This window comes from Augochlora pura, chromosome 7 (assembly GCF_028453695.1).
Source record: "Augochlora pura isolate Apur16 chromosome 7, APUR_v2.2.1, whole genome shotgun sequence".
Lineage (NCBI taxonomy): Eukaryota > Metazoa > Arthropoda > Insecta > Hymenoptera > Halictidae > Augochlora > Augochlora pura.
The window spans coordinates 24732610-24760237 of record NC_135778.1 but is presented as its reverse complement, the minus strand read 5'-3'; the positions used below and the strand labels follow the sequence as shown (position 1 = coordinate 24760237).

At 37.2% G+C, this 27628-nt stretch overlaps 3 protein-coding genes across 11 annotated transcripts; 1 reads left to right on the top strand and 2 right to left on the bottom strand.

Annotated features, from left to right (window-relative positions):
* Positions 1-634: 634 nt before the first annotated feature.
* LOC144472204 (rho GTPase-activating protein 17) lies at positions 635-7196 on the bottom strand. 6 transcript variants are annotated; one of them, XR_013494400.1, is made up of 10 exons: positions 6488-7149; positions 5948-6101; positions 5496-5781; positions 5193-5417; positions 4747-5044; positions 4438-4677; positions 3526-4325; positions 3241-3416; positions 2435-2967; positions 635-2309 (listed from the first exon to the last, which is right to left on the bottom strand). XR_013494400.1 is itself a non-coding variant. In XM_078185085.1 (10 exons), exons 1-10 carry the CDS (start codon positions 6538-6540, stop codon positions 2542-2544), a joined length of 2574 nt encoding a protein of 857 aa, XP_078041211.1. In that variant the 5' UTR covers positions 6541-7149; the 3' UTR covers positions 635-2541. The 6 variants fall into 6 exon arrangements, 5 of the variants coding, with proteins under 5 accessions (XP_078041211.1, XP_078041209.1, XP_078041208.1 ...); XM_078185085.1 differs by having other exon boundaries at positions 635-2835; positions 2920-2967; XM_078185083.1 differs by having other exon boundaries at positions 635-2967; positions 6488-6845; positions 6984-7149.
* Positions 7197-7774: 578 nt separating this feature from the next.
* On the top strand, positions 7775-12689 carry LOC144472195 (UNC93-like protein MFSD11). 2 transcript variants are annotated; one of them, XM_078185046.1, is made up of 3 exons: positions 7776-8099; positions 9378-9478; positions 9559-12689. In XM_078185046.1, the coding sequence occupies exons 2-3, from the start codon at positions 9403-9405 to the stop codon at positions 10650-10652; spliced, it is 1170 nt and encodes a 389-aa protein (XP_078041172.1). In that variant the 5' UTR covers positions 7776-8099; positions 9378-9402; the 3' UTR covers positions 10653-12689. The 2 variants fall into 2 exon arrangements, with proteins under 2 accessions (XP_078041171.1, XP_078041172.1); XM_078185045.1 differs by having other exon boundaries at positions 7775-8099; positions 9378-12689.
* Positions 11151-26798, bottom strand: Dnah3 (dynein heavy chain 3, axonemal). Of its 3 annotated transcripts, none has more exons than XR_013494398.1 (14): positions 26568-26798; positions 25417-25939; positions 25122-25348; positions 24785-25054; positions 24293-24655; positions 24016-24226; positions 23710-23937; positions 19831-23655; positions 19473-19778; positions 14368-19407; positions 14129-14286; positions 13278-14046; positions 11651-13210; positions 11151-11570 (listed from the first exon to the last, which is right to left on the bottom strand). XR_013494398.1 is itself a non-coding variant. In XM_078185044.1 (13 exons), the coding sequence occupies exons 2-13, from the start codon at positions 25933-25935 to the stop codon at positions 12914-12916; spliced, it is 12213 nt and encodes a 4070-aa protein (XP_078041170.1). In that variant the 5' UTR covers positions 25936-25939; positions 26568-26798; the 3' UTR covers positions 11151-12913. The 3 variants fall into 3 exon arrangements, 1 of the variants encoding a protein (XP_078041170.1); XR_013494399.1 differs by having other exon boundaries at positions 11151-11928; positions 12025-13210; XM_078185044.1 differs by having other exon boundaries at positions 11151-13210.
* Positions 26799-27628: the final 830 nt, after the last annotated feature.

The following is a 27628-nucleotide window of genomic DNA, read 5'->3' as shown; positions in this document are numbered from 1 at the left end:
ACATTTACTAAAAATCAATATTTCTTATTTCCTTTTCCTTTTTTTATTATTATTGAATATATGGATGGTGAATAATGTATTAAATAAAAATACCAGATCATTATATTTGGTTTAATCATTTTGCAAATTAGCCATATCTTCAATGTTGGTAAATACTGGCAATCATTTGTTGCAAAATGAATCGGACGCAAATTTATTGTATAATATTTAAAAATGGGAAAATATTACGATACTTTACAAGAATTGGCTATTTCTTTTTTACCAGAAATGATTGGCTATAAATGATTGGCTTCTCTGTATACTATTTTTTATATTAAAAACTGTAAAATTTTTTAGTTACATAATGGTATTCACTAAATTGTAATATAAACAATTAGGTGACTCTATTGTGAGCGCTAATATTGAATCTGTTAGAATCTTTACAAATAAAACAATTTACAAACTTCAATGTTTACAATTATACTTCCATGGAAAAAAGATTAAGAATTAAAATGATGACAAATACTCATCTATGTGACCCTGATACATTGAAATATGCTAGAAAAATATTACAAGAAATATGAAATCAATATCAAAATTTTAAACGTCTTCTTTCATTGAATCACCTTTTCGTTGGTTATAACATTATTTAGCAAAGATCTTGTATGTACGGACAAATCCGTACTACAAATAAATATAAATTTGCTAAAGTCTGTACCAAATAAAATGTTTCTTATTTTGTATTACACTATGAGCAGGGACGCCCTTAAAAAGTTAAAATTATCTTTTATAGTCCTTCAAACGTGTACAAATAGAAAAACAAAATTTACGAAGTAAATTCGTGCATTTGGATACATACACTGGTGGAACAAATACACAGCATAATAAGGTAGTAGTTTTGCCGTAATATATGAAGTAATTATACAAATCGTATTATCTCTTTGTTATTAATAAAAAAAAATGAAATTTTATGTGAACGAAATGATAAAGCACTTTGAATGTGAAATAACGAAAGCATTAAAATGAAATAAAATTACGTAATTTATTTAAATTTGAGTAGTGTGTGGATTGTCCGTTATGGTGTACCATGTTAATCATTCTTCTTGGTAAACTTCTATACAGATTTATATATTTTTTATCTAAGCTTACCCAAATTTCTAAAATTGCAGATTTTAATTCGGACACTATTATACTGCTTTCCACCTTCATATAATATTCGTTTGAGATTTACCCAAACATTCTCGATAATGCTTAGGTCAGACCTTGTTGAATAATTTAAAATCTTTACATTTTCCGTTTTAAAATCATTTTCTTACTATGTGAGCGATACGCACAGCTGCATTATATTGTTAAAATATATATTTTGCCCCAGCAATTCTACGAACGTAAGTCTCTATCTGTTCCTTGATTAAATTTAACTAGACAGCATTATTTATACGACATTGAATAAATTTCATTTCCTTTGCCCCTTTCTTAAATCGTGGAAATATTATTTACATTAATTATATATTATTTACATCTGGACATAACAAATCTCAGATTTTTTTAAGGGTTTCTTAAAGAGTATTTTAATGTTCTCTTTTTCGTTTAACGCTTTCCCTCACCCCATAATTCAATTTTGGGTTAAGTAGTATTGATACACTTATAAACTAAGTAATTAACAAGTGATTTCTATAAAATGGACACTGCCTTACCATTTAGTCCACACAAATTTTCATTTTTGTTTATATATAGTAAATAGATAGAACACAATTTATTTAATTTCTTCATATATTACGTCAAAACTACTACCTTATTATATTGTATACTCATTTTCCACATGTTCCAAAAATCTTGAGATGTCTTATCATTTTATCCATCATAGTCGATTGTACACTCGATCACATAATTTTAAAAGGCACTAAGAAATAGAGGAACAAACATTTTCTTTGAATTAGAACCTTATACTAAATATAATTTAAACAGTAGTTTCCTACCTTGTTAATTATGTAAAAATATAGTATTGTCATAATAGACCTTTGTCATAGAAAACCTAAGGGCGGCTCTGATCATAAGTATATAAAAAATTTCAAACTTAAATTGTATGTCTGGCTAGAGATCAATTATCAAATTACATCCTTAGTTTTATAATACTTCTTTTGTCATTATTGTGGTAGGTATAAAAACTGATAAATTGCAAAAATATTAGAGTTAAGTATGAAAATTAGATATAACTTCTTAATTTTTAAGATACAGTTAGAAATGCTTATAGATTTGAAGAACTTGAAGACAAGTTTCCTTCTTTTACTATTTCATCGGTAATAGCTTAGAAACGTAAAAAGAGACGCCCTCTACAAAAAAAATCAATTGAAAATAGTATTTTGACAGTGGTATCGATTTAATTAAAATTTTCATAATAGTCAAGATATTAAAACACCTCGACGTCCATCGAAATGAGAAAATTTACAAAACTTACATTGCAGTCATTTTCCTTAATGCCATATGTCGTCGCTTGTCATAAGAACCCTTCGATCTTTGAACGTTCGTTTACGATTATGGTAATCACATTTTATACAACTGATCTCATAGATTAGTACTTTCTTGATCCGTTTTAAGCCGCGCGGTCGGTGGAGGTGGCGGGGGTGGCTGTGGCCTTGGAGGTCTTTGATGGAACCTTGGCGAGGCCGGAACAGTTTGTTGCGGTGATTTAATAACTACTACTGTTTCAGTCTGTGTTTGAACATCAATGATATTCCCTTCGGATCTGGTCCGTACGTGTGCTTTCGTTTGTTCTGGCGCACTTAATTTTGCAGGCTTTTCCGATCGTTCACCGTACAAGGACATAGATGACGGTCGACTACCTACACTCGGGCTTCTCTGCAAGTTCGAAGCCATGTTGCCATTGTTGTCGCCCGTTGTGCAGAACACATTGCCATTGCCACGCACTTGTATTATACTGACCTGTTGTTTGTCGACTGAGTACACATGAGCTCTTTCTAATGTTAAAGGCTGTAGGTTTTATGAAAAAAGAAAACAGATTAACAGCACTGTGAAAATCATTGCTACTGTGGAAAATTACATTCACACTTTCAGCAAAATTAATATATACATTATTAACAGAATTGTTCTCCACTTTCAATATAGCTTACGTTATTGTATTTCAATAATGTAATATCCGGGCAGTGATATTTGTTGTGTCCACTGGCAGTAACTACATTTATTAAGGGTTATCTGATATGTAAAACTGAGGTCGAATAACACTCAAAATTGCCTGATACTCACCCCTGTTTCAATGTCTAAATTTTCATTACTGTGACGTGGATGTTGTCTGATAAGGCTCGGAGGTCGACATAATCCAGCAGGCCGTTCTGGTATGGCTGGTTTACTACTTCTGTCCAGCGTGCTTGTATTCGTAGAACTAGTGTTATCTGTCTTTTTTCGTAACTCAACTGGTTCCTCTATAATTTTTAACAATATTAAAATTGTAGCATGAAATGATAACTTCTTCACCGACTCTTTAACTTCTCTAAACTAAAATGTTGTAACAAAATTAGTAATTATATTTACCTGTGTTATGTATTACATTAGTTATATTTCTTGGAGCTGCGACTGATCTCCGTCTTTCTAATGTGGATGGATGTGGTTTCTCCGTGACTACTGGTTTTATCCTTTGTACTAAGGTTTCCGAATTTTCCGTTTCTGACTTATTTGATGAATTTTCAATAATGGATTTTTCTGTGTTTACGAGTGTATTCAATTTCCTTTCTGGCTTTTGTAATTCTTGATTTCTTTTTTCTACCTCAGCGTGGATATTACGTAATTCGTCTATCACTTCGTTAATGTGTTCTGGGCAATAACCTGAGGACGGTATGTCTACAGCTACGTTCGTATCATGGCTTTGTTGCTTGACTTCTGTTTCTGTATTTATGTCTTGTTTTTCTATGTTGTTATCATGTTTGATTGGTAACTCTGTATTTATCACATCTTGTTTATGAGCTTTATTCATTGTACGATTAAGGGTTGCAGTTGTCAAAGGCCTAGGCGGTTTGTCAGGTGTAGGTGGTGGTTTGTCATCGGGCTTTCTATCATGTTTGTCAGGTGTCGTGCTACTCGGTGGTATTGGAGCTGGTTTGTTTTTTCTACGAGCTGCCGGTTTAGGACTACCTTGTGGAGGACTTTCACCGTGATCACTGAGATTGCTATTCGAGACACAACGACGCATGCCCGTGATTTGATTTTCTATACCATTTATAATGCCAACGTCCAAATCACGGACAAAATCTATGTCACCAGGAAAAAACCAATTTGCGTATGTAATCAACTGATCCACTATAAGACTAGAATTATTAGCTGCACTCATATTCATTCTGAAATGACAATAGAGATTGTACAAATAGAAAATTATCAGGCTGTAAGTGATCTTACAATAACTAAAGTAGGACATCTTATACAACTGATATAGGAGGAAACTGTTCTTACACCATTGTATTGACATCCTCTTCTGGACTCCATATTAAATTTGGCGCAATAACAATAGCAATGTTTTGTGGTGACATTTTATTTATGTCTTGATTTTTCGTGAGTACAGCCAAAAATTTGATTAGGAACCGTAAATTTTCTAGATTTGCAGGAGGTAGTTTGTATAGCACCTCCCAAAGAGCTCTCAATCTTGTCTCGTTATTTGTTATCTTTACAGCTGCCATCCATTCAGGATATAATCTTTAAATTAATCAAATTTGTGCATACAATCTTATTATTTTCTCTTGTTTGTACATTTATTATACTTACTTGTATGTTAAAAGAGGCTCTGGAAGTTCTCTTAAATAGGACTTTAATGCGCCAGCAATCACATGGGGATCTTTATATTCCAGAGCAATTGGTAACGTAAGGCAGCAAGCATCTAAACTTAACTTAATTCGTCGCGACTTCGATGCAGCCCCAGCTATTCTAAAAAGGCCTTCTTCTTCCATACCCAGTTGTAATAAAGCAGATACACATAATTGGATAGGCAAAGCAATCTTTCTATTAGTCACCCTAAGGTGCTCTTCAAGTGGATAACCATAAACTGGTTTCATTCCATTGTCATCTGAAATTAGAGAAGTGTTTTAAACAAATGTACTCGAATATTATTTATTTCTGACTCTAAATATTTCCATTCTATATATTAATAAGGTAATGATATTCTTGTAAATAAAAAATAGCTTCCAAAAATTAATGAATATTGAAATATTTACTTATGTAACTTTCTAATCCTGGAATAAGATCTTCCAAACAATGAAGTGCACTTTCATGGTAAGCCCTTTGAAGTTTTACGTATTGAATAATAATATGTGCTAATTCAGTTTCCCTGGACATAAGTTGAAACATTTCTGCAGCTAACTGGTCTCTACATTGCTCAACCTTAGCTTCAGCTTCTTCTAATTCTTCTCTTAAACTATCTACCTTGGCTGCACCTGTTCCTTTTCAACAAAAATATTATTCAGAAAATTTCAACCAAAACTTTCAGATGAGTAATTGCTTTATAAATCATTTGTTACCAGCACTATGTTTGCTAGCTTGCAGATATCTTGTTCTTACACTATCCATATCCAATATTAATCGTGCTAAATTTCTTTTATGCTTTAATATATTTGGTACATCTGTATCTAAAATATGTTGTAGAGGGATTGTTACATATTGTTCAACTTTTGCTTCGTGTTCGATTATTTCATTTGCTAAAGAAATTTGTGCGCGGCCACATTCTGTAAGCGTAAAACCCATGAGGCCATCCTCACGAGCATTTTCTTGCATTGTTTGCCCTAATATGTATTCTGGGCATTTTTTCTAAAAATTAGGCACATATTAAATAAAACTTCTACATTAAGAAAATTGCAAATGTTTAATTACAATTACACAACACTGCGTCTTTTCTTTAATTACTATTTTAATTTGCATTAGAATATTTGTCTATAAAACAGTTTAGTAACAAGTTTTTATTATTAAATATTACCAGCCGCTTTTCTATACTTGCAACATCCTGTGCTGTAGCTTGATTTGGAGGATTAGCAAGTCTTTTGCTTAATCCAGTGAGAGCCAACCTAATTTGCTCAATATGTTTGTCTACAGATTGTAAATCGTCAGTCAGTACTTCTGTCTTACCAGCTCTATAAAAAAGAATGTTTGAAACAGTTTTAAAAACCAGTAAATTTACATTAAACAGAGATTCAAAGCGGTGTAAAGTCAATCCATTTTAAGATTGTCTGATTCATAAGTTATTTTGGTGTACTGTGCCTGCTATTATTGGTTGTGTATCATTAAAACTTTCATATTTAAAAATGCAAAAATGGAACTTGAAGTAGGTTTCGCTCTTATCTTTACGTTATCAAATGCTAAGATATCAAATAAATTGTTTGCTTTTCTTGCTTTACAATGTATTTCTAAATGATTTCAATGTTACCATAAACATTTTACTTTCCATGAAACATACAAAGAGGATTTTGTGAGTTGTTGAAGAAATAAACAGAACGGAAGTGTTTAAAAGAATTATTACCTAGAAAACGTTTGATCTGCGAGCTGTTTAACTCTGAAAAACTGTTTCTTCATGATTGATAAGCATTTAACACTTCTTACATAAATAAACTTCTATTTTACTCAACTATATCAGTCACGTAAACACTTGTCACTTGTTGACTTTAATGTTCACAGGTATGCATTTTTAATGCGATCATGCGACACTAAAAATATACAGGCTTGACAGAAAAAGAAGGAAGACTCCTTTGCATTACACTTCGGCAACGACAATTCGTCATAGTGTTTGTACAGTGATTTCATATCCTTTATAAGCGAGTTCCACTTCTTGAATCGGCCTATCTTGTTGTACCATTGATAAGTTACCACTTTCAAAGAACCTTTGCAAAATTTAACACCGAAATTATCAAGTTTGTAAACGTGTCAAACCGTCGCAAATTTTAGTCACGGCATTTTATACCCTTGCTTGCCAGGTGACCGTATCAAAATGTATATAAAACTGTATAAACCTTCCACACCTTACATACTCCCTCACCACGTCGATTTCTTATCGTTTCACAATTTTTTGCATTAGCTTCTTGAATTCTATCAGAGCATCCGATAACGGGATAGTCAACGACTTTTTACTGGAAATGGTACGCCATTTTCGTTCGTCTCTAAAGTTTAGAATGAATAATCATCCTCCTGGCGGCAAAACTTAAATGAACATTTCTATTGCAGATAATCAACGATTACACCAATTGAATTACCCTATTTCCTTAAAATCAATTAAATATTTTTCATATTTGTATTGTCTTAAAGATTTTTAAATGTGTCTTCTAATATAAACTACAGCAACATAAATAACTACAAACAAATTTCATTCATATATTTAATTAATTTAATAGTAAATTATTTTGCTGGATTGATATGAATCGATATTATATTTACATTAAAGGCTCTAGATTTATTAATATTTGTTCATTATATCGTACAAAGAAAGAGTTCGGTTATGCCACCTATGGAAAAGTGACAAGATTATAAATATGATTGACAGCTAACAACTCGGACAGTTTGCTGCAGATGACACTACGGGTTATGTCGATTGCATGCATATGTACATATGTATGCACATATTTTGATTTAAAAAAATGTCAAATCATAATTTCTATAAATTGTCATACTTTAGCAAATAAACTACAATACTTCGTAATCATCAATGCGCAAGAATTCCTTGTTACAATACTTTACATTTAACGGTGCATTGCATAATCAATGCATATATGTATAGATCTATGTATGATGGTGTGTGAGTACGTATAGATGTATTATGTTCCGGCGATGACTTCAAATCGTGTAACAGAAGAAAGGACAGTACACATTGTTACACACCGTAGACACGACACTATCCCTCGTGGTTTTCTTTTGCTGTCACGCAGCCACCATCTGTTAACTAAAAATATATGGTTTTCAACTGTGAAACTTCAAAACGTGTGCGCGAAAAACGACTAAAATTTTTCATTTCTTTCTCAATTTGAAATATTTTATTTAACGTGATCAATATGACTATAAATAGGAATTTTATAAATGTGATGATACTGAGTTGGGGTTTCATGTTAGTATTTACCGCATTTCAAACGATGGGAAACATTGAGGTGAGTGCGAAGGCAACGTTGACATATGCTTTTGACAAGTAAATCAGGTCAACTGTTTTAAACAGATGTATTTACTTATTTCTGTGACTTCCGCAGTAAACGTATACTTTTTAAAATTTTATTCACGTTGAATTATATACATGGACACTGACGTGCGTAGTGTGCGAAATTTAAATACAGACACGCATTGTAATCTTTTACTTTTTTCGCGACATTTCAATGTGTTTTATCACATCATCCGTGTATAGCACATACATGACGGATCTCGTCTGAACAATGTTTAGGCATGAACACTGGTTTAAAAACACGAGAAATTGGTTCAAATTTTTAATTTAAATGATTGATTGTTGCAATATATATGCCACTTTTCTATAGTAAATTTAAAAGTGTGAAAGCTCAAAGGATGATCATATAATGTTACAAATGTTGACATTTCATAGTTCCTCTGTACTCTTTGAAATTGTTAATATATTCTAATTATATCAAACAATTTTAAACAAAAAATACTATTTGTGTGTACCAATTCATTTTAAACAAAATTGTTGAATATAACTCGTATATGTAATGAGACATACAATGCATTTAATAGTATTTCAATAATTATCAAATACATATACATACTGTTGATAAATGTACCATGACAAATTATTTATTTAATTATTTTGTAAATAGAAAATATTTACCAGAGAAACTGTAAACAGCACAGAAATGTACTTTACAGCTTTCAGTTCTTAATGACAGCTTTATATGACTGATTTCAAGGTGATTCACACATAACAAATATAAAATTGATATACCTATATGATAATATTTTTAGATATTACAGAATTTCATTTATAAGTTCAAGACTATAAAAATGCAATATTTTATGTAAATGATAATATTTATACATTATTTTATTACTGTATATATCAATGCATCTTGGAATGAATATTGTTATCAAATAATCAGTTGATCATGGAATTTTTTATACTTATCTATCAGTGAAAATTTTTTATGAATTCTTTGATATGATTAATCTGTGTGCTTAAGATTCATTGGAATGTAGGGCACTAAAACTTGATCAAGGATCCATTCTTATCAGCTAAATAACAAACACTTAGAACTTCTTAAAAAATCACGTTTAAGAAAAGCTTGTGATAAATTATTATCGATCATTTTTTAAGATGTAAGATAAGAAAAAGAACTATGGTATACTTGTTTTATTGAAAAGCATATCTCACTTATTCTTTTCTAAGTCTTCACATACATATTAAATTGTGTTTATTTTCTATATAGAAAACCGTGTTGCAAAGTATTACGGATGAAGACCCAAGTTTCACTGGCAATGCCTACACGAGCTTGTCCATTATTTATGCAGTCCTCGCCACTTGCAACTGGTTAGCTCCATCGTACATCTCTATGTCAGGGCCACGAGTTGCTATAATAACTGGCGCTTGCTGTTACGTCCTTTTCATAGCATCGTTCCTGTGGCCACGAGATGAACTACTCTATAGTGCCTCCTGCATCCTTGGTCTTGGAGCTGCTTTGATATGGACAGGACATGGACAGTACCTAACAGAGAACAGCAATGCCGAAACCATGTCCAGAAATGCAGGAGTGTTCTGGGCAATCTTCCAATCGTCGATGTTCATCGGCAACCTGTTTGTGTACTTCATGTTCACAAAGCCAAAAATTGACAGCTCGACGAGGGTAATCGTTTTTAGCGTGCTAACCGGGATATCCATTGCTGGCACCTGTCTCTTGGCTACTCTGAGGAGTTCATCACAGAGGCTGGTTCTGGGTGAAGCTGAAGGGGTTTCCAGCGCTGACAGGGAACTTCAAATGACAGAGCCTGCAAGAGAAAGGCCATGGGTAGCAGCCTGGGATGCGTTTATAGATGCGTCCAGTCTTTTCTTAACGCCAAAGATGCTTATGCTGTGCTTGACTTTTGTATACACTGGTCTTGTATTAACGTTCTATTCAGGTGTTTACTCGTCAAGCATTGGATTCACCAAAGCAATTGGCGAGTCGCGTAAAAGCCTTGTAGGCCTCTCCGGAATTTTCATTGGAATCGGTGAGGTCATTGGTGGAGCCATCTTTGGTATTTTTGCATCAAAGCTGACTCGCAACTGCGGTGGGTGGTTGGTTGTAATTACGGGATTTTGTGTACATCTATTTGCTTTTATCACCATTTTCTTAAACTTGCCAAACGACTCACCGTTTATGGACACCGACGAAGTAGGGTTCATCAAACCGTCACCAACCTTGGCTATGGCTGGAAGCCTTGCATTGGGTTTTGGTGATGCTTGCTTCAACACTCAAATATACTCATTACTCGGTACTCTTTTTACGAGACAAAGTGCATCAGCCTTCGCGCTATTCAAATTTTGCCAATCTGCCGCGGCTGCAATCAGTTTTGGCTATAGCAGTAGTGTCAGCCTTTACATACAACTTCTTATATTAGCGATAACGATCGTCATCGGTACCGTTGCCTTCTGTTACGTCGAACGCGTTTCCAGAAGAGAAGCCGATAATGCCGCGACTGATACAAACCCTACTCTCGTTGAATAGAAAAAAAGTTGTCAATATGCTCAACTAATAAGTTGTAGTGATTGTAACGCTCTGTTTGCTCAACAACATTATTAGAATGTACCACTTATGTCACTTAGTTTAGCTTTTATAGTCAGCGAGATCCATTTGGGGATCTTTCTTGATGTAGATACTCTGGTCTCACATGAGCCACAATAGCGATCCTGCAACATTGAATAATTTCATTAATCACTTGCGCTACCAATAAACTCACAGTTGCGGTGTGCTGTGCGCTATAGTATAACCATGCAGTGAGTCACTTTGACGCTTTTAAGCAATGCCCCAGCGCGTTGATAGGGTCTTACATAAAGAATTTTATACGGATGTCTTATGGTGGATTTCTTCTTCTGTATGGCGGATTTCAAAACATTTTGGAATATCTACGTGAATGAACAAAAGTATCTCGACGTGCGTGGCAAGCACGTTATAGTGCAAGTGATTAAGTAATGACTACACTGAGGAGCATTTTTTGAGGAGAAAAGACTTCTGGTTGGCAATGATGATGATTTTGGATGAGCTTTTAAAAGTTTCCTCACAGATATCATTTTCTTTCTTTTTTTCATGAAGAGTGCGTTTGCGTACGTGCATTTCATGCGCTGCGTACGCCAGCCATAAATGTTTGGTCACGTGTGTGGAACTCCCCAAATGTAGTGCAATTCGCGTATACTTACTAAATCCCTTCTTAAGTTTTAGCCTATTCTTTCATTCCTTTCATACGTTTCCACGTCATATAATCGACGCTTTTATAGTTATGCTTCTCAGAGTAAAGCTTTTACTGCTACCAGATTCTGCAACATTTTTACTCTAGTTTTTGATACTATATTAAATATGATGCTGAATACGTTGTGTGTCAGAGCCTAAGCTAGTCATCTGGCAAGGGATATGATGATCAATGAGAACCTGAAAGACAGAACACAAAATAACTGTAACTTTTGAACAACAAGATTTACGAATTTTCAATAGTATAACTTGTTTTATACCTTATTGGGACATAATGTTTTAAATATTAGATTTGTTATTATTGTACATATGTTGTTGTTATTTAAGAAAAGTTATATCAAAGCATTGCCAGATCATAGCAATGATCCGTTCTTCTTGGTAACGCCGCATAATTTGTGAGATGCTCCAGAGCAGTGAAAGTTATTTTGTATTCGTTTTCACTGCCAACCGAAAGCGACGTTACGGAAGAAAAACTATATACTTTAGAAGCTGCGTCTTCGAGGATAAATTTTTATATCCACAAAAAAGGAGATTGTTCCTTCAATTATATTGGATACGCGTTAAGAACAGCATGGGATGAGTTCATATTGTTATACAAGATTTTTTATAATGAAAATTTATAATATATAATCACCGATTTTATAATCAATGTGCAATAATGTGCAACTGTACTGCAGTGAACATAAAACTTCGTGTATGGTCCGTTCAAAGAATAGGATCAGTAGATGTGAACGATTGTTAATGTTCTGTTTGCGTGTGCTGACTTGCCTCTTTGAACGGACTTTATGTAAGCATTCCTCTATACAGAATAACTATGAAAACAGTAATGAATTGTTATATATTTTTACCATTATAAAAAAATGATGTATATTTATAATTATCACTGTAAAAAAATGGATTATTTAATATTTCTTAGGATTAGCATGGAATTTGTGATTTCTATATGCCATCTAGAAATAGAATTAATTTAAAAACTATACAAAAGTCATCACGAATTGTTCTTGAGAATGTCTCTATAATCGAAATTCAAATATTTGATTTTTCAAATGACTGGCAGCAAGTAGGAATCAGTATTAATTTAATAATTCAAGCTAAATTGTTATACACATTTCAACATGTGAAAATCAACTGTTATACTCATTGTAATAAATTGTTGTAAAAGTTTTTATTGTATATATACTTGACTATACGTAAGTGAAAAGAAATATCAATATTATACAGCAATGTCATACTGATTGACACACTGATGTTGACTGTCTATTCTTATGGAAATTTCGTTGAATAAATAATTTTCTCATATGTATAAGTGCATTTAATTATATATTTCCTCACGTAAGAGATATAAAATTAAATTCTAAACGAACTACCTCGAATTAGAGAGGGACAGTAAGAGGGACAATAAGTAGTTCATAAGATTAATCCACTATTCAAATGTTACAATATCAATTATATCACTTGACAAATTTGTATTGTATTTCTGTATTTATTTGCCTCTCCTTGATTTTCATATAAATATAGAGTTATCAGTCGTCAAGTTGACATAAAGATGCTGCTCCTCTTTTAATCCAGTGAGATTCACTAACCATTGTCAAAAGTAAAATGTATAAAACAAAGTTGGATGAATGACCAGTGGTAGCTAGAACGCCACGTCTTGCGCTTGTCTTATATACCGGACAGTGATATACAGGTTTAACAACAAATTTAGCTTTTTCACCAGGCTGAAGCCATATTATTGGTAAAACATCAAACATTATTTTGGGCTTTGATTCATCTATTGTTTTTGCTTCTCTATTCCATCTAGCACCTTCTAAAAATAAGCCCTGAAGAAAAGCAGAGAAATCAGTAATGTACTCAAAACATGTATTAACATCTCTTCATCAAACCTACCTTTATATATACTCCATAGGATGGAGCAGAGCTCGCTCTATTTTCGAATGTAGTCACTTCAAATTCGAAGTCCACCCTGTCGATTGGAATTTGATTTTTACGTGCGAAGTTCTGTAAGACGCCTGTGAGGAATGATTGAGTGAAGAAGAAACCGGATATCCAGAATACATTTGGCGCATCAAAGTCTATCCAGTTTTGAAAGAATTCTAATCTCTCAATTAAATCATTTATGTAGCTTCCGAGCGGTTTTAAGGACGGATAGGACCTTTTATTCCAAGCTCCAGGCACTTTACCGATGCTCATGCTCGTGAAAACCTCTTCCAATTCCACTGACATTAGAACCAAACCTTTGATAGCTTTTTGTACGTCTACCAGGGTGCTTCTAATTACAAACAGCAAGTTGTTGAACCTGATCAGCTCCTGCCGAAGAACCGTGTTCATGCTGTTCATGTAAAGCACTGGGTACTTTTTAGCCACTTCCACAACATCAAAGGGTAATCTTATTTTGGATAGGATGTCGTCGCATAAATTGAAAACCATAGTGTCCACGTCCCGCTCGACTCCAACACCAGTGATCTGGGGTTGTGTTAGTAAAGCTCCATCGAGCAATTGCATAGACTCCTGATTATCTTTCGTTATATCTGCATTCTCGTGTAGACCATAGACCTCAGGCTGCTGATCAATTGGCAAAGTTCGAATGTATGCTATACAAGCCTGATGCTCAGTATTTAAAGGCATACGGTACATACAACTTGGCGAAAAGCAGAATCTGAAAGAAATAACAACAAATAATTAGTAGCGGGAATTGTTTAAAATCAAGATCTAGAACATCATTGTTTAAACTAACTTACTCTTGCTGAGTGATAACTGCAGAATTGTAGAATCCTTGAAGTAAGGAATTCAATAAACGTCTGTCTTTGTCATCTGTAACTCGTCCACCATAATTACATTCGCCAGTAAGATAGAGAAGCGCGTCTAAAGGTACTTTTTCATAATCATTTAAGAAGAGCTGAAGAAGTTCATCAATTAACTTGTCTTATATTATAAGATCAATTAAATTTTCTCTAAATAAATTGAAATTCTTTTTTACCTGCAATTGTAGAATACTAATTCGTAGATCCGACTCATTGAACTCATAAGGGATGTTCCAACCTAATGGTCCAAAATTACGTCTTTCTTGGACAACAGCGTGAAAGAAGCACAAAGAAAATAGAAGGTGTCTCCACTCTACTACCTTTCTGCAACTACCATAGTATTTCGGATCTGATATGGGATCATTAAGGTAACTCCTAAGTAGATTGTTCTTCAATCCTTTGGGAGGCTCATTGGTCATCTTCACGCCGTTTTGTAAAATGGAGATCGGAAAGTCTTCGGATGGATAACTAGTCAGCCACAATCTAAACTTGGCGTTCGTGTTCTCAGGCGTGATTACTTCATCACAAATTCTATCCAGATCTTTCATCCATGAAACCGCCAAATGGCAATTTTGGAGTACCACCCATTCTCCGGTTTTAATACCAACATTTATCATGTTTGCGGCTATGGGACCCTGACCTTGACCTAGAGATATTGTCATAAGATTCTTCTTGGATATCCCATAATTCTCTGCAAACCTTATAAGGCCAGCCATTGGATCGGATCCAGGGGATAAGATGAAAAGAAGTGGGGTCACATTACTGGAATCGTTGTAGGACCCTTGAAGATCAAATGGTGGAGGTTCTACAAAGGACTGTCCCATGTGGTGTATAATGAAGGACCGCACAGCAGCTACGATTTTATCTGGCCTTACACACCTAAGAATCACCAGCTTGATCAAGCCCTCAGTCACCTGATCAAATGGTTGTGGAAAAGCGTTATCCTGGGGATTAGACAAATCGTAGAAAGTTTTCCATTGGTGCGTGTTCTTTTGGAAGGAATCCTTCAGCATCTCAAGTCCTTGCAAATTTGTAGCCCTGACTACCTCAGACCAAGATCTATCAGTCAACCAAGACGAATCCGGATTAGGGAAAGGGTTATCTAATGCTACTCCACCAGTTAACAAGAACGTCCAAAGACTTTCGTCCAATTCATGGGCAGCACGCATTAGACCAACACAGAGGACAAAGGAAAATATTAACTTGTCCTTCTCGAATAAGGACCGACACACGTTCCTGTAGATGCTGGCCGTGAAGTACGTGTTCATGCTTTTTATCCGGGCAGTCAAGTCCGAGGTCTGTTCGCTATTGGCTATCGCCATGACATACAGATGGATAAACCACACTAGAGAATATTGGTACATCGGGTCGATGTTCGTCAGCTCTGAGATGCAAAAGAAGAGGACGGATCCATGCTCTGAAACGGGCATATATCCGTTACGAGCGTTATCAATCTCTATCGCAGTTTTAGCAGCTATCGTCTGCTTTGCTTGAATATCCTCTGACAGCACTTTTGAAGAGGATAGTATTTGAATCGCTGTCTCATCCTCAAGTATATTGCCCTCCGAGAGGGACAACACTTCCAGAATCTTGTTCTCTACCTCTTCCAAGATCTTCCTGTTGTTCGCACCTTCCACAATCAGCTGGTTTTTACGTTCTTCGAGAACAGGCAAGTCTTTGGCAACAACGATGCCCAGCAGCTGATCCTGCAGCCCCTGTGGCGTGATCATGAAATTCAACAAGGTCACCTTGACAACTACCTCTGGTAAGTAATGAGGATTCCGCAGTCGCGTGGTGATATAAAATTTGAAGTCGGTGTTGTATTCGATAACGTTCTCACCAAACTTCATGTACAAAACGCCACGCTCTCTATATATATTCTTTAACAGTACTGGTTCAAGTATAGCGTCGATCTCCTCCAGAATATTCTCCAACAGAACTGGTGTTCCAAGTTGTATACAAGTTTCAACCACCTTCACGTAATTCGGATCAGTAAGCTTGATAACTACTAGCTTGTTCTCCTTCTCCATGTTCTTCACCCATTTGTTCGCTTGGTTTTGCGGATCAATCAAAAGTGGCCAACGGTCTGCATTCTTCACAATTATGCCATTCTCTACAGAATAATTGTCCGCTGGGAGACCGAAGATCGTCCACGCCCTTATTTCCACTTGTTTGCCTAGTACATCAACCAAACTGAATTTGTCACTGCAAGGAATTTTGATTTTCTTGCAGGATGAATACCACTGAGCGATCAGGCTAGTTCTGTAGTCTATCGTGAAGGCTCCTAAGTAAGCTATCACCCCACAACAAAGAAGTACATCACCAATGACATTGTGGAGGCTCTGACCTAACGCGATCGCGTTTTCATTCCATCTGTTCTTTTCTCCGCTCAATCCACCCAGCAACTTCTCGGCTCTGTCAAGTTTCTGCATACAAAAGTTGATCTGGTCCTCAAGTTTTTTCTTCTCACGCATACATTCAGCAAATTCGTCGTTCAAAGCTTGCAGTTTCTGACTAACTTCCTGTAGAAGCGCTCTCTTGGCATTCAAAGCCTCCATCTGCGAAGCTAGAGCAGCTTCTGCTTCAGCCAGCATTTCCTGCTTTGGTTTCACCACTTTGATGACTCTGTCGTAAACCTCCATGGCTCGTACCCACTTGCAGAGACCCTCGCAAGCGGTCGAGACCTTCTTAATTGCTTCAGGCTGAAAGCTCCTATCGTTGATGAACTTATCGCGGATCTTTTTCATATACGCAGGCGGCACGTTATCCTTGTCGAAATTCTTCAGGCTCTCGAGGAATCTCATATCACCGAGTACTTTTATGGATGCTGGCCAGTAGTCCTCGACTGTTTGACCGGTGGCTGAATCCGTGACCTTTTCTGGCTTTACACCCTTCAGCACGCATACAGCTTCCATCACTAATCTCACGCCTGCCGGCGGACTCTTCATGGACCGTACAATAGTGATGTCCGCAGGTTTGAGGGTATCTAAAGCAGCTAAAGCGGCTTCTAGGGCTGGAGTTGCTTCGGCCAGATCGCCTTCACAATCGTCTTTGATGGCCTGAGCTGCTGCTGCAGCTTCGTTCGCTAAGGCTTCCTCAGCTGCCACCACCTCTTTTCTCGCCTCTATGTTGATCGTGTCTTGTTCTATCTTGATCATAAGTTTGTTACTTAAATCGGATTGAGCCATCAACTTCGGCTGCAGCTCCTGCAGCTCCACCTTCATTACCGCTATCTCGCCAGCTGCAAAGTCTAATTTTTCCAATCCAGTTTCATAACGATTTTGTCCCAACACTATCTCCTGAGTTTTCTGGTTATATAGCTTACCCAGCAAATTGATCAACTGAAGAAAACTGGTGGGGGTCGTATAGTACCTTCTACCTTGCGTTCTAAAATAGTCCTCGCTGGCTTTGGTAATACTTGTGTGGAATTCCTTGGAGATTTGTACACACTTTTCCCGCAGATCTTCGCCGATCTCCACGTCCTGTAAGGACATCCGAGCTACCTTCTCCAAAGCGTCCTCCGGCCAAATAGTAAACCAGTCGATAGTGCAACAGTTGATGAGGGACGGGAACATTCTGAGACGATTCCTGAATGCGTTTCCAATCGGAGACATGGTCAAGATCAGATGAAGACACTTCATAATTCTTTCTAGGAACATGCTGTAGAGTGTCATCGGCGTGGTCTCCCCTTTTTTTCCGCCGGCATCCTGGGGCAAGCTCGACATCTTGTCCATGATCTCGGCTTTCTCCTCGGAACTGTATAAATTTGGTATATCTGCCGTGTTCAGTATCATGTTTATGTCCTCCACGAATGACTCCGTTTTAATCTGATGATCGCCGAAGAGAAAACTAGTGGATTTCCCGTCGCAGCCTACGCGAAGCAAAAGATTCTTCATGTCCTCTCGCCATTCCGTAACCCCGTACGTTCTGGTCATTTCCACCTGGTATATCAGGTATTCGCATATACTGGTTGCAAGTTTAGCGCAGGAGCTTCTACCAGATCCACCGATCCCAACCAGAAGAGCATGACCGTTCTCTTGTAGAAGTATCCGTGAGATGCGAGAAATGTGGTCGATGGCATACCTAAATAAGACTAGGTTCATTTGAGTTTTGGAAAGCATGTTGTATTCTACTAAATAAAAGTCCATTTTGTTCTGTAAGTCATTCAAATCCACCACTTCATCATATACCTTGGGAATGGCATCGGGTTCAATGTAGTTGCCAAAGAAAAGATCGCGGATATGTGAACTTTTAATTACCTTCTCATTGTTTCTCAAAAATCTATCGAGCACCTTTTCCATAGGCTGCCGAAGCTGTTCGTAACAAGTGTGATTGACAATCTTAAACAGAATCTCTTCATCATTGATATCCACCAATCTATCATTGAATACCCTGTACACTTCGTGAATCCATAATCTGATGAGTTTGTCCGGATCCTGCATTCTGGTGGCGGGCACCAGAAGTATGCCCTTGATGACTCGACTGAAGTCACGCAGATTGAATGTGTAGTGACTCTTAGCTGGTGTTGGCAAGAACTTCTGAATAGCTGCGAAATACACATCCGTGGTGGCACTGACAACCATCTTCCCTAATCTTGCAACTTCAGGGAGGAATCCCTTTGCGAAATGATTCTCTAGGATCGTGGAGAAAATTTTCGAAATGGTTGCCTCCTCAAACACATCGATGCCAATTATCTGCATGTGGCGAGTTAATCTGGACGTCACTAAGTTAGAACTTCCACCTGGTGGTAACATTGCAGCGATCATGAACATGTCTACCAAGTACATCATCGTTGTATCTTTTACGTCGAACCAATGCCCATGATCTATCCATTGACGAATTAGTTCAATAGGTGGCTGGGCACCGTAAATTTCCATTTGTGGCACGCTCATGTCATCCACGAAGAGAATACATTTCTTTCCCATTGGTGGACCGAAGACACCTTTTCTTCGTCGATCTAGCTTGGACATCACCATTTCTTGAGTTTGAAAAGCAGTGGTGCAGGCACTGAAGTTTATCACATTTTCCATGTATTTGTCTCGGTTTAAGGAAACCAAGTAGTCCAAAATTACTGCAGACTTGCCGGTACCAGTTGGTCCAACAAACAAGAGAGGTATTGACCTGTATAGCAGGTTCGTTAAGAAGAAGTTTTGGATTACTACTTCGGATGTTGGTACTATCAGTTGACTGGATTTTGGCTCTGATAATAGTGTAGCCTAAAACATGAAAGTAAAGATCGTGAACGAAGATATGAAGTTAACAAGATTAAAACTTTTATTACCATTAACGTTGGGTCCATCCAAGATATCCAACTGCCATTATTTCTTTTATCGTATATCCAATCAAAAATAGTGCCTTTATCAGGAAATAGCTGCTGCTTCGATAATTTAAATGATTTTGGTCTCGGACATTCATCGTCATTACCCAATAATATTTTTCTTAAATAAACATCCAGAGACTTTCTGCTCTCACTGATCAGCGTTGAACACATGCCCCAAATCATAGTGAACAATAATATGCATTGCAGCCAGACAGTACTGACTTGCGTCTCTTCGTCCAGTAACGACGTAAATAATCTTGTGAAAGACTGAAATAATAAGTATTATTTTCATACCAACGATTGTTACCAGAATACTTACCAGAAACATGTGAAGCTCTGATACTGGTATAAACGTTTTACAGTATCTATTTACGAAGCTCAGAATCGGTTCTGTTAACCAATCCACCAATTCCACGACAAGTTCAAACTGTTCAAGGAGCAGTTTTTCTCTCAGATACTTCTTGTATGACTCAAACAGTGCATTCCAACCGAGCTGAGACGGCTCCATGTAGATCATTCCACATCGACTAACAGTAGCCGGCGAAGCATGTTCCAGATCTTCGGGTTCAAACATCATGTTCATCTTATTCGACATCGTTACGATTTCCCCAGACATCAGGCAGAGCTTTTTATTATCGTCAAGCACCGTGTTCATGCTCTCTATCCAAACGGCGTCAACAGGGCCGTCAAATACGATCCATTTACGATCAACCGAGAATGATTGGGCAAACTCTCTGAACATATTCGCTAGAACACCATCGCTCCATTCGTGGGACACCGGATCAAAGCTACCATACAGTTGGTCGAGAGTGATGGCCTTCGGGTTGATAATTTTATAAATAGTTTGGTACTCCCTCATAGCAGCCCGCCTTTTACCGGATAAATCACCTAAAGCTTCTGCTAAGCTCTGGTATGCCTTTGTTTTCCCACTAAGCGTGCGTCCAACAATCATCAAGCCATGACGCACTAGAATCATCTCATAAATCTGCACTATCTTCTCCATATACCAGGGTGTGGCTTGTAGATTTCGTTTCTCCAAGATCACCTTCACTAGTTCAATCAGCTCATCCCTGTCTGCCTGGGGTAGGTCAACGCCCGGGAATAGATCTTTATAAATACCATTGAACAAAGGAACATCCTGAGCCAAGAACTTTGGAAGATTTACGTCTATAATAGCTCGAAGGACCAGCATAGACTCGTTTTCCATTGGGTACTTTAACTTCAGATTCCCTGCAGCGACGAGAACTGTCTTCACGGCTCGCATGCCGTAGTCATAATGATTCTGCGAGCTCAGTTGCTCAGAGCAAAGTTTATACGTATGAACGATCTTCTCCGCTTGATTCTTGGCATCTATGAAACCAAAAGAGTACAACGTGATCTCGCCGATCATGGCGTAATCTGGTACCATCATAGCCACCGAACGAAACAGGACCTTCAAGTTGTCCGGAAGCTCTTGGCGACCGGCGTAACCAGGATTCATTGTTATTATAATATAACATGTAGGGTTCAACTTAAGCTCTGTGCCTTCAAACATGAACGTTTCCAGCTTCATGCTTATGGCCATTTGTATGGACAGAATCTGCTGTGCAATCACTGAAAGTACTTCCAGCTCAATTCTATTGAATTCGTCGAAACAGGCCCAAGCTCCAGATTGGGCTAGTCCTTTGAAGAATTTCCCCATCGCCTTGTAGTCCAGGCCATCTGAGCAATTAAATACCACGCATTGTTTGGCCACAGCTTTCGCTAGATCCTTAGCCGTCTCAGTTTTACCAGTTCCTGCTGGCCCCTCTGGCGAGCCACCGAAATTTAATTTCAATGCACCCATCAGTGTTCTGTAACATCTATCGGTCAACGGTGTGATCACCAACCTAGCGGTATTACCTAGATATTCAAAAGCATATGCCACGCTGGTTGTGATCATTGCAACTGTAACGGTATTGTTCAGCCAGTAGTATCGCAGCTGCGATATCCAGTCAAAGTCCATCGCGTCCTTCACTTGCTTTTCGACAAGTAACTTGACCACGTCCCGCGCATGAACGTCTATGACGATTAACGCGTTGATCGTTATCCTAGCTCCTGCGTCTAGCTTGCCTCTGACCAAGGTCACAGTCTCCTCAATTTGAGAGTTGCACGTATACAAATAGCTTTCTGTACTTTGATTATCGAATGATTCGCAAACCTCACTGGTCCAATGCACTTGGCTAGCACAGATCACTATCTGACCTGGCCAAGAAAATATCCACTCGGCCCTGGGGGTGTCGAAGTACGAGATTATGCTCTCTTCAGTAATATCGCGAAGAGAAACCACCATGAGCTTCTCAACCTGACTCAGCCACCTCTCAACCATACCTTTCGCATCTGCAGGGTATATCTTTCCGCTCAAGGGAACGTATTCCTCTTGATCAGACAACATCCCAATAATCTCTTCTTCCTTAGTGAACCGTAACTTACTGATGCCTTCAAAACATTTCTTCAAGTGCGGTTGCACCCTCTGCGGATCCTTGGTTTCGGAGAGTATTTCTAGCAATTCGTCGTTTGACAAGAAGAAAAACCTCGGGAAGAACAAACGCTTTCTCTCGAGATAGTCGTTCAAGCCCTTTTGTATCTCGTCGAGGAGCATGTTACAGAGCTTGAACTCGTTCAGCATCTTGGGCATGGCGGTTGCCTCTAACACAAGTCTATTAGCACCTACGTATTTCATGATTGCCCGCCAGATCTTGTCCATCCGCCGGAAGTTCTTCGCTTCGGTGGGCATTTGCCGCATAATGTCCTCACTGCTGAAAATCGGTTCCAAGTACATCCAAGTCGCCTGACATACCAACCACTGATCGATGATGTCCTGCATCAATAGCAGTTTATCCTCCCATTCCTGCATCTCATACTCAAACGCCTTTACGAAGGGCGAGCTGCGCATTGTCTGTGCCTTCAGAATATGGTCGTCCAATAGCACTTGTATGTCGTCTACCGCTGTTAGAATTTCCACACCTGTTTCCCGATATGCAGTCAGCTCGAAGAATATATTGCTCCATTCGTCTTTCATCTTTTGCAAGCTTTGCTGCAGCCCGTGTTCCTTCACGGCAGCGGAAGCAATCTCCTCAAGCTTGGTGATATGGACCAGCAATCCCAAGTCTATCATGTCCGACAGACTGCTGGTTTCCGTGGGCTCGATCTTTACATTCACTATTTCGCTCATCTGATCCCAGTGACGCTTCTGCATACCTGGTGTACAAATAATCTGTAGAACGGGAAGCAGTTGTTTAAACTTCTCTACCTTGCCGCGGACGGTATCCACAACTCGTCTAGCACCAGGTACGTCCGTCAGAATACGTGCCAATCTGTACAATGTCCGCCAAATGTTTTCTACGTCATCTGTGATCACATCAGCGTTCAATCCCTCAAATGGACCGTAGTACCACTTGTCGTAGTTCACGTGGAAACTTAACGTGGTGTGCCAGACAGTGTCTAATGTATTCACAAGGTTTGCCATCGCCGGCAGCGTCATATACGGACTCAATTCCATGTCCAAAAGGGATTCCTCTTCATTGATTTCCTCAGCTTCCTTTTTGATTGCCTCCATCCCGGCGGAGAGATGCTCCACCTCTTTAACTGCGTCCTCCATTTCAGACATTGACAGCATTGGAGGATCTTTCCGTTTGAACTGGTCAATACTATTCTCCATGCTCTTGATCGTATGTTCGAAAGTCTCTTTTCTTATGCGCAGCACCTCTTCCAGGAACTCCCTTCTCATGTTCAGTCTAGAATTCGCTAATTCCATCACCGTGTCCATTTCCTTTGGCCAGGTGATGGCGCGGGAACTTAGTTGGATGTCTTCCGTTGTCGGAGGTTGATAGTCAAATAGGAACAACAGTAATTCGATGGAACGAGCCAGTTGTCTTTTTAAGTTGAACAAGGTCGAGTCTCGGCTTTCGCATAGGTAATTGTAAAGTTCGACCACTTCGCGTGTCTTCTCAGGCATCTTTGAGATGATCTCTGCTATCGTATCGAAGGTGGTACATAGATCACGGTTATTGGCCCGTAGTTCGTCGGCGAAGTAGTCGCAGATCTGACTGCGAAGATCATGCAGTATTCTCCTCAAGGTGTCATTGACCAATGAACAATCAATCTCGATCATATTCAGAGGGATCTGAAAGAATCTAGTATTTATAGCGCAATTTCTCCCATGAAAAATTGCTCTTACCTTAGAACGAAATAAGGTTATCTCATTTCGGAGATTATCGTAGTCCTTTATTCGATTCTCGAATTCACGCAAAAATGGAAATGGATCTATTGCAAAGAAATTGTCCAAATTTTGTTTAGCTTGCCCGTCCAAGAGGTACAGCAAATCATTGTAACACTTCAAGTAAAGTCCTGGTCCTGTGGCATGCTCATTGAGGACATATAGTGTATCGGCTATTATTTTCGAAACCTACAACACCAAAAGTTAATGTTTTTAGTTATTGAAGTTTAAGTCATATGGAGCTTTCAATAAATACATTATTCTTACCTCCTCCTCGTATCTCGATACAGGGAACAAATAATCGCGACACTCTAGTTCAGGAAATAGAAGAGTTTCGATTTTTGGAACATATGCTGCTACTCTAAGGATGTTATCGATACATTGTAAGATCATTGATTGTACTTCCAGAATATTTGGTTTACAATGCAAAAATGGAGTGCCAAGTTCTGGTTCAATTATTACAGTTATGAAGGGTGGTCTGGAAGATACCTAAATATTATTTGGAAAATATATGAGGTCTATGAGAAGTGGAAAGGTTTTCTACTTGCAAAACATCAGGTCCTCATAATCACCCTTAAAGTAGTTTCCATTGCTGTATTCTATAAAAAATTCTTTGATATGCTCCAACGTTTTCATTACTATCATCCGTAATTGGTTAGATAGTAGGGTGTTCACACTTAAAAAATAATTTTGTATCATCACAGTAGAGGTTTTATGGTGTTCTTCTACCAGACAAGACCAGATGTGCTTCTTTTCTAGAAAAATTTCAGCGATATTTGCCAACCATTCTTTTGTGAGTTTATTCATTGTTTCATTGCATAATGAGTTTACTCTGCCCTCTAATTCAAAAGCCAAGATAGGAAAGTCCCCTAGATCTTGAAGTTTTAGTATCATCATATCTTGATACCTGATAAAGTAATCATTAAATATGTTTACTAGATGCTTTTCATACCATTATTTAACTTAAAACATTATCCGTACATAGATTTTAAAAAGTATAAAACTATAAAATACTAACTATAAGATCTTATCTTACTTGGAGAAATAAAGATCTTGAATATCTTTGAGTATTTCATTTCCAATGAACAAATTGTACTGCATATGATGTTCAGCAATTAATTTAGACATATGCCAAGGAACAGGTGCTCGTATTGTAATAAGTGGATACTCAATAGGAGATTTGTCAAAGCGTAATCTTCTTCTTTCAGAGGTATCCAAGAGAATGCAATCAGCAATAGTATATTGGAGACGTTGTTTGTAATCTTCAATAATCTCCGATTTTAAAAATTCTAGTAATTCGTTGAAACTAAAGAAGATCTCTCATTAACGAAATAGTATCAACACATGTAGTCTCAAAATAATTTAGAGCTTACTCTTCCCGTTTCCGCAATTTACCAGTAATATATTTCTTTGCCTCTTCAAAGTTACTATAATCATAACTGTCTAATTCTGGAAACATATTTCCACGACTACTCAAAACAATTATTTCATTATCTTCTACTTCTGCATATCTCCTCTGTTCCTCATTAATTTCTTTTAATAAACTATCTATTTGGTCCTCTATTGACCTTGGCATTTCAGCCTCATATTGTTGGAAATTCTACAATTTTCAATAATCAATAAAATATTTGCAAATTCGTATTTATACAAATAGAGAACATATTTTACCTCCATTTTTGATGAGATCTTTTGCTTAGCATCTTTGAACTTCTTAATCTTACCAACCCTTTTAAATATTTTAGAAACCTGTTTCTCAACATAATTTGAAGGCACCCAAGTACCATCAGCTAGATCTTCCAAACTAATAATATTATTTGGTAGATGATGCACATATTTCTTTACAGGTCCTTGTATCTCATCTTTATACTTTCTCTGAAACTCCAACGGAGGATATGCAAGTTTTTGTCCAAACACCTCAGGATTTGCTTTAAACTGCTCTTTATCTTTCAATAATCTCTTATTATGAAGTTGGTACACAGTTGATGTAAATATGTTACCAAAATCTTCTGATAATTTTATATATCTATTTAAATGTTCTTTGGATGTGATTTTTGACCAAGAATGACCTGGTAATGTCTGCTTTCCAGCATGCTGTTGGCACAATGACCAGTCAATAGATTCAACAGATTTGACTGCTGGTACCCATGGTATTTGAGTAAAATCATTTTTAAACTTTTTTTTGTTCATTGTCCTAGAATCAATATTAAGATGTACATATACTAATTACAACATTTATTATGTTATACTGTGTATAACATAACACATAGACATAGTATAGATATACTAGGCATAGTATACATATACTATGTCTAGAACACAACAATTTCTTTGGATATAAATTTTAGCATAGTTGTTAAATTTTCAAGTATTTGGATTTTACTACTGAAAAGTGTATACATATTTACTATCATCATAGATCATTTTCTGATATTTCCCACTTTCCATATAAAAACTTTATAATCATAATTTTAAAAAGTAATTGTAGATTATTATCTATATATGTTATTTATATATACAAATTTTGTTACCATTACAAATGGTTTTACATTTTGAATTTTAAATCCTTTACATAACTATAAGCAATTCAAACTTATACGTCATTAACATTACCTTCATTTAAAATTGCACTAAATTGTTAAAATAGAAAGTTGAAGTGAAAAGTGTAGTAATAATAAACAATGACGTTGCCATGACGATACTTAATAGCAAAACGAGAAGATCATATGTGACTAATTATATTCCCTTCATAAGTCTAAAGTAAAAGTGCACATCGAAAGCGTGTAACAATTTTGTTAAATCGAATTAAATACATTTCTTACCTGAAGGATGCTTCACGATTTTCGGTGACTGCACATTAAGTTGTAAATTGTTTTTAAAATATGCAATTTACTTGTTCGAATGGTTGTCCCGTTTCTTTGCATCGTCTCCATTTCTTCTCAATCAAAAGTATTATTTTTACAAGTAATTAAACAAAACTCGTGGTAACAATGTTCTTCTGCGAGGCGGGATAATTCAAAAGAACACTTTTTTCTACAATGTATATATGTATGTATTTACTATTATGTACAGTGGGGGAAACTATGGGAAATTCAGGAAACCATGTATGTATAGTGTTACGTTATCACGTTTCATGAGCGACGCGAACATAGTCACTAGTTTATATTACGACCGCGCTATTAAACTATACGCTTTCAATTAATGGCGACAGGAGGGAAGTTCGAATGTAAATACAGATTTATATTGTATATTTATATAGAGATACAGTATCGGCCGAGGGGAATAACTGAGAATATGTAAGGAGATAATGAGAGAGTTCCCACGAAATTCTTCGTTGAGCCTTTTTTTATCTAGTGAGACTAATCGAGGAATGTAGAGAAAGTCACGTAGCCTCTTGTAAGACCCTCTCCAATTTCACATGAACTAGACGAGTCACAAAAGAAAACTCTGACCTCTCTCTCTCTCTCTTACTCAATCCTCGAGCCGAAATCTTCGCGCACGGCACACCCCCACAATGTTCGTTTCGGCGGGCTTTTTACCCCTGCGCGCTCGACTCTCGCGCATCTCCATCCGCACGCGCACCGTCGAACCACCAATCACCACCAATCTGCAACCGGAAGACGGGTCATCCGACGAATCAGCACCCACCTAGTGGATCCCAATTTTCCTATTGGACAAGGAAGGAAAAAGAAGAAGGAACGCAGGAACAAAACTCGATTCCTCGGGAAAATACGCGGCTTTATTTTTTGGAGCCTTGGAGATAACATCTTTATCCAGGAAATAAAGTTTTAAAGACGGTTTCTGTGTAACTAGTTAATTTTTACAAGTCCTACACAAGCAGAACACTTTTGTGTTTCACGGGCATCCGAACCAGCCAAACTTC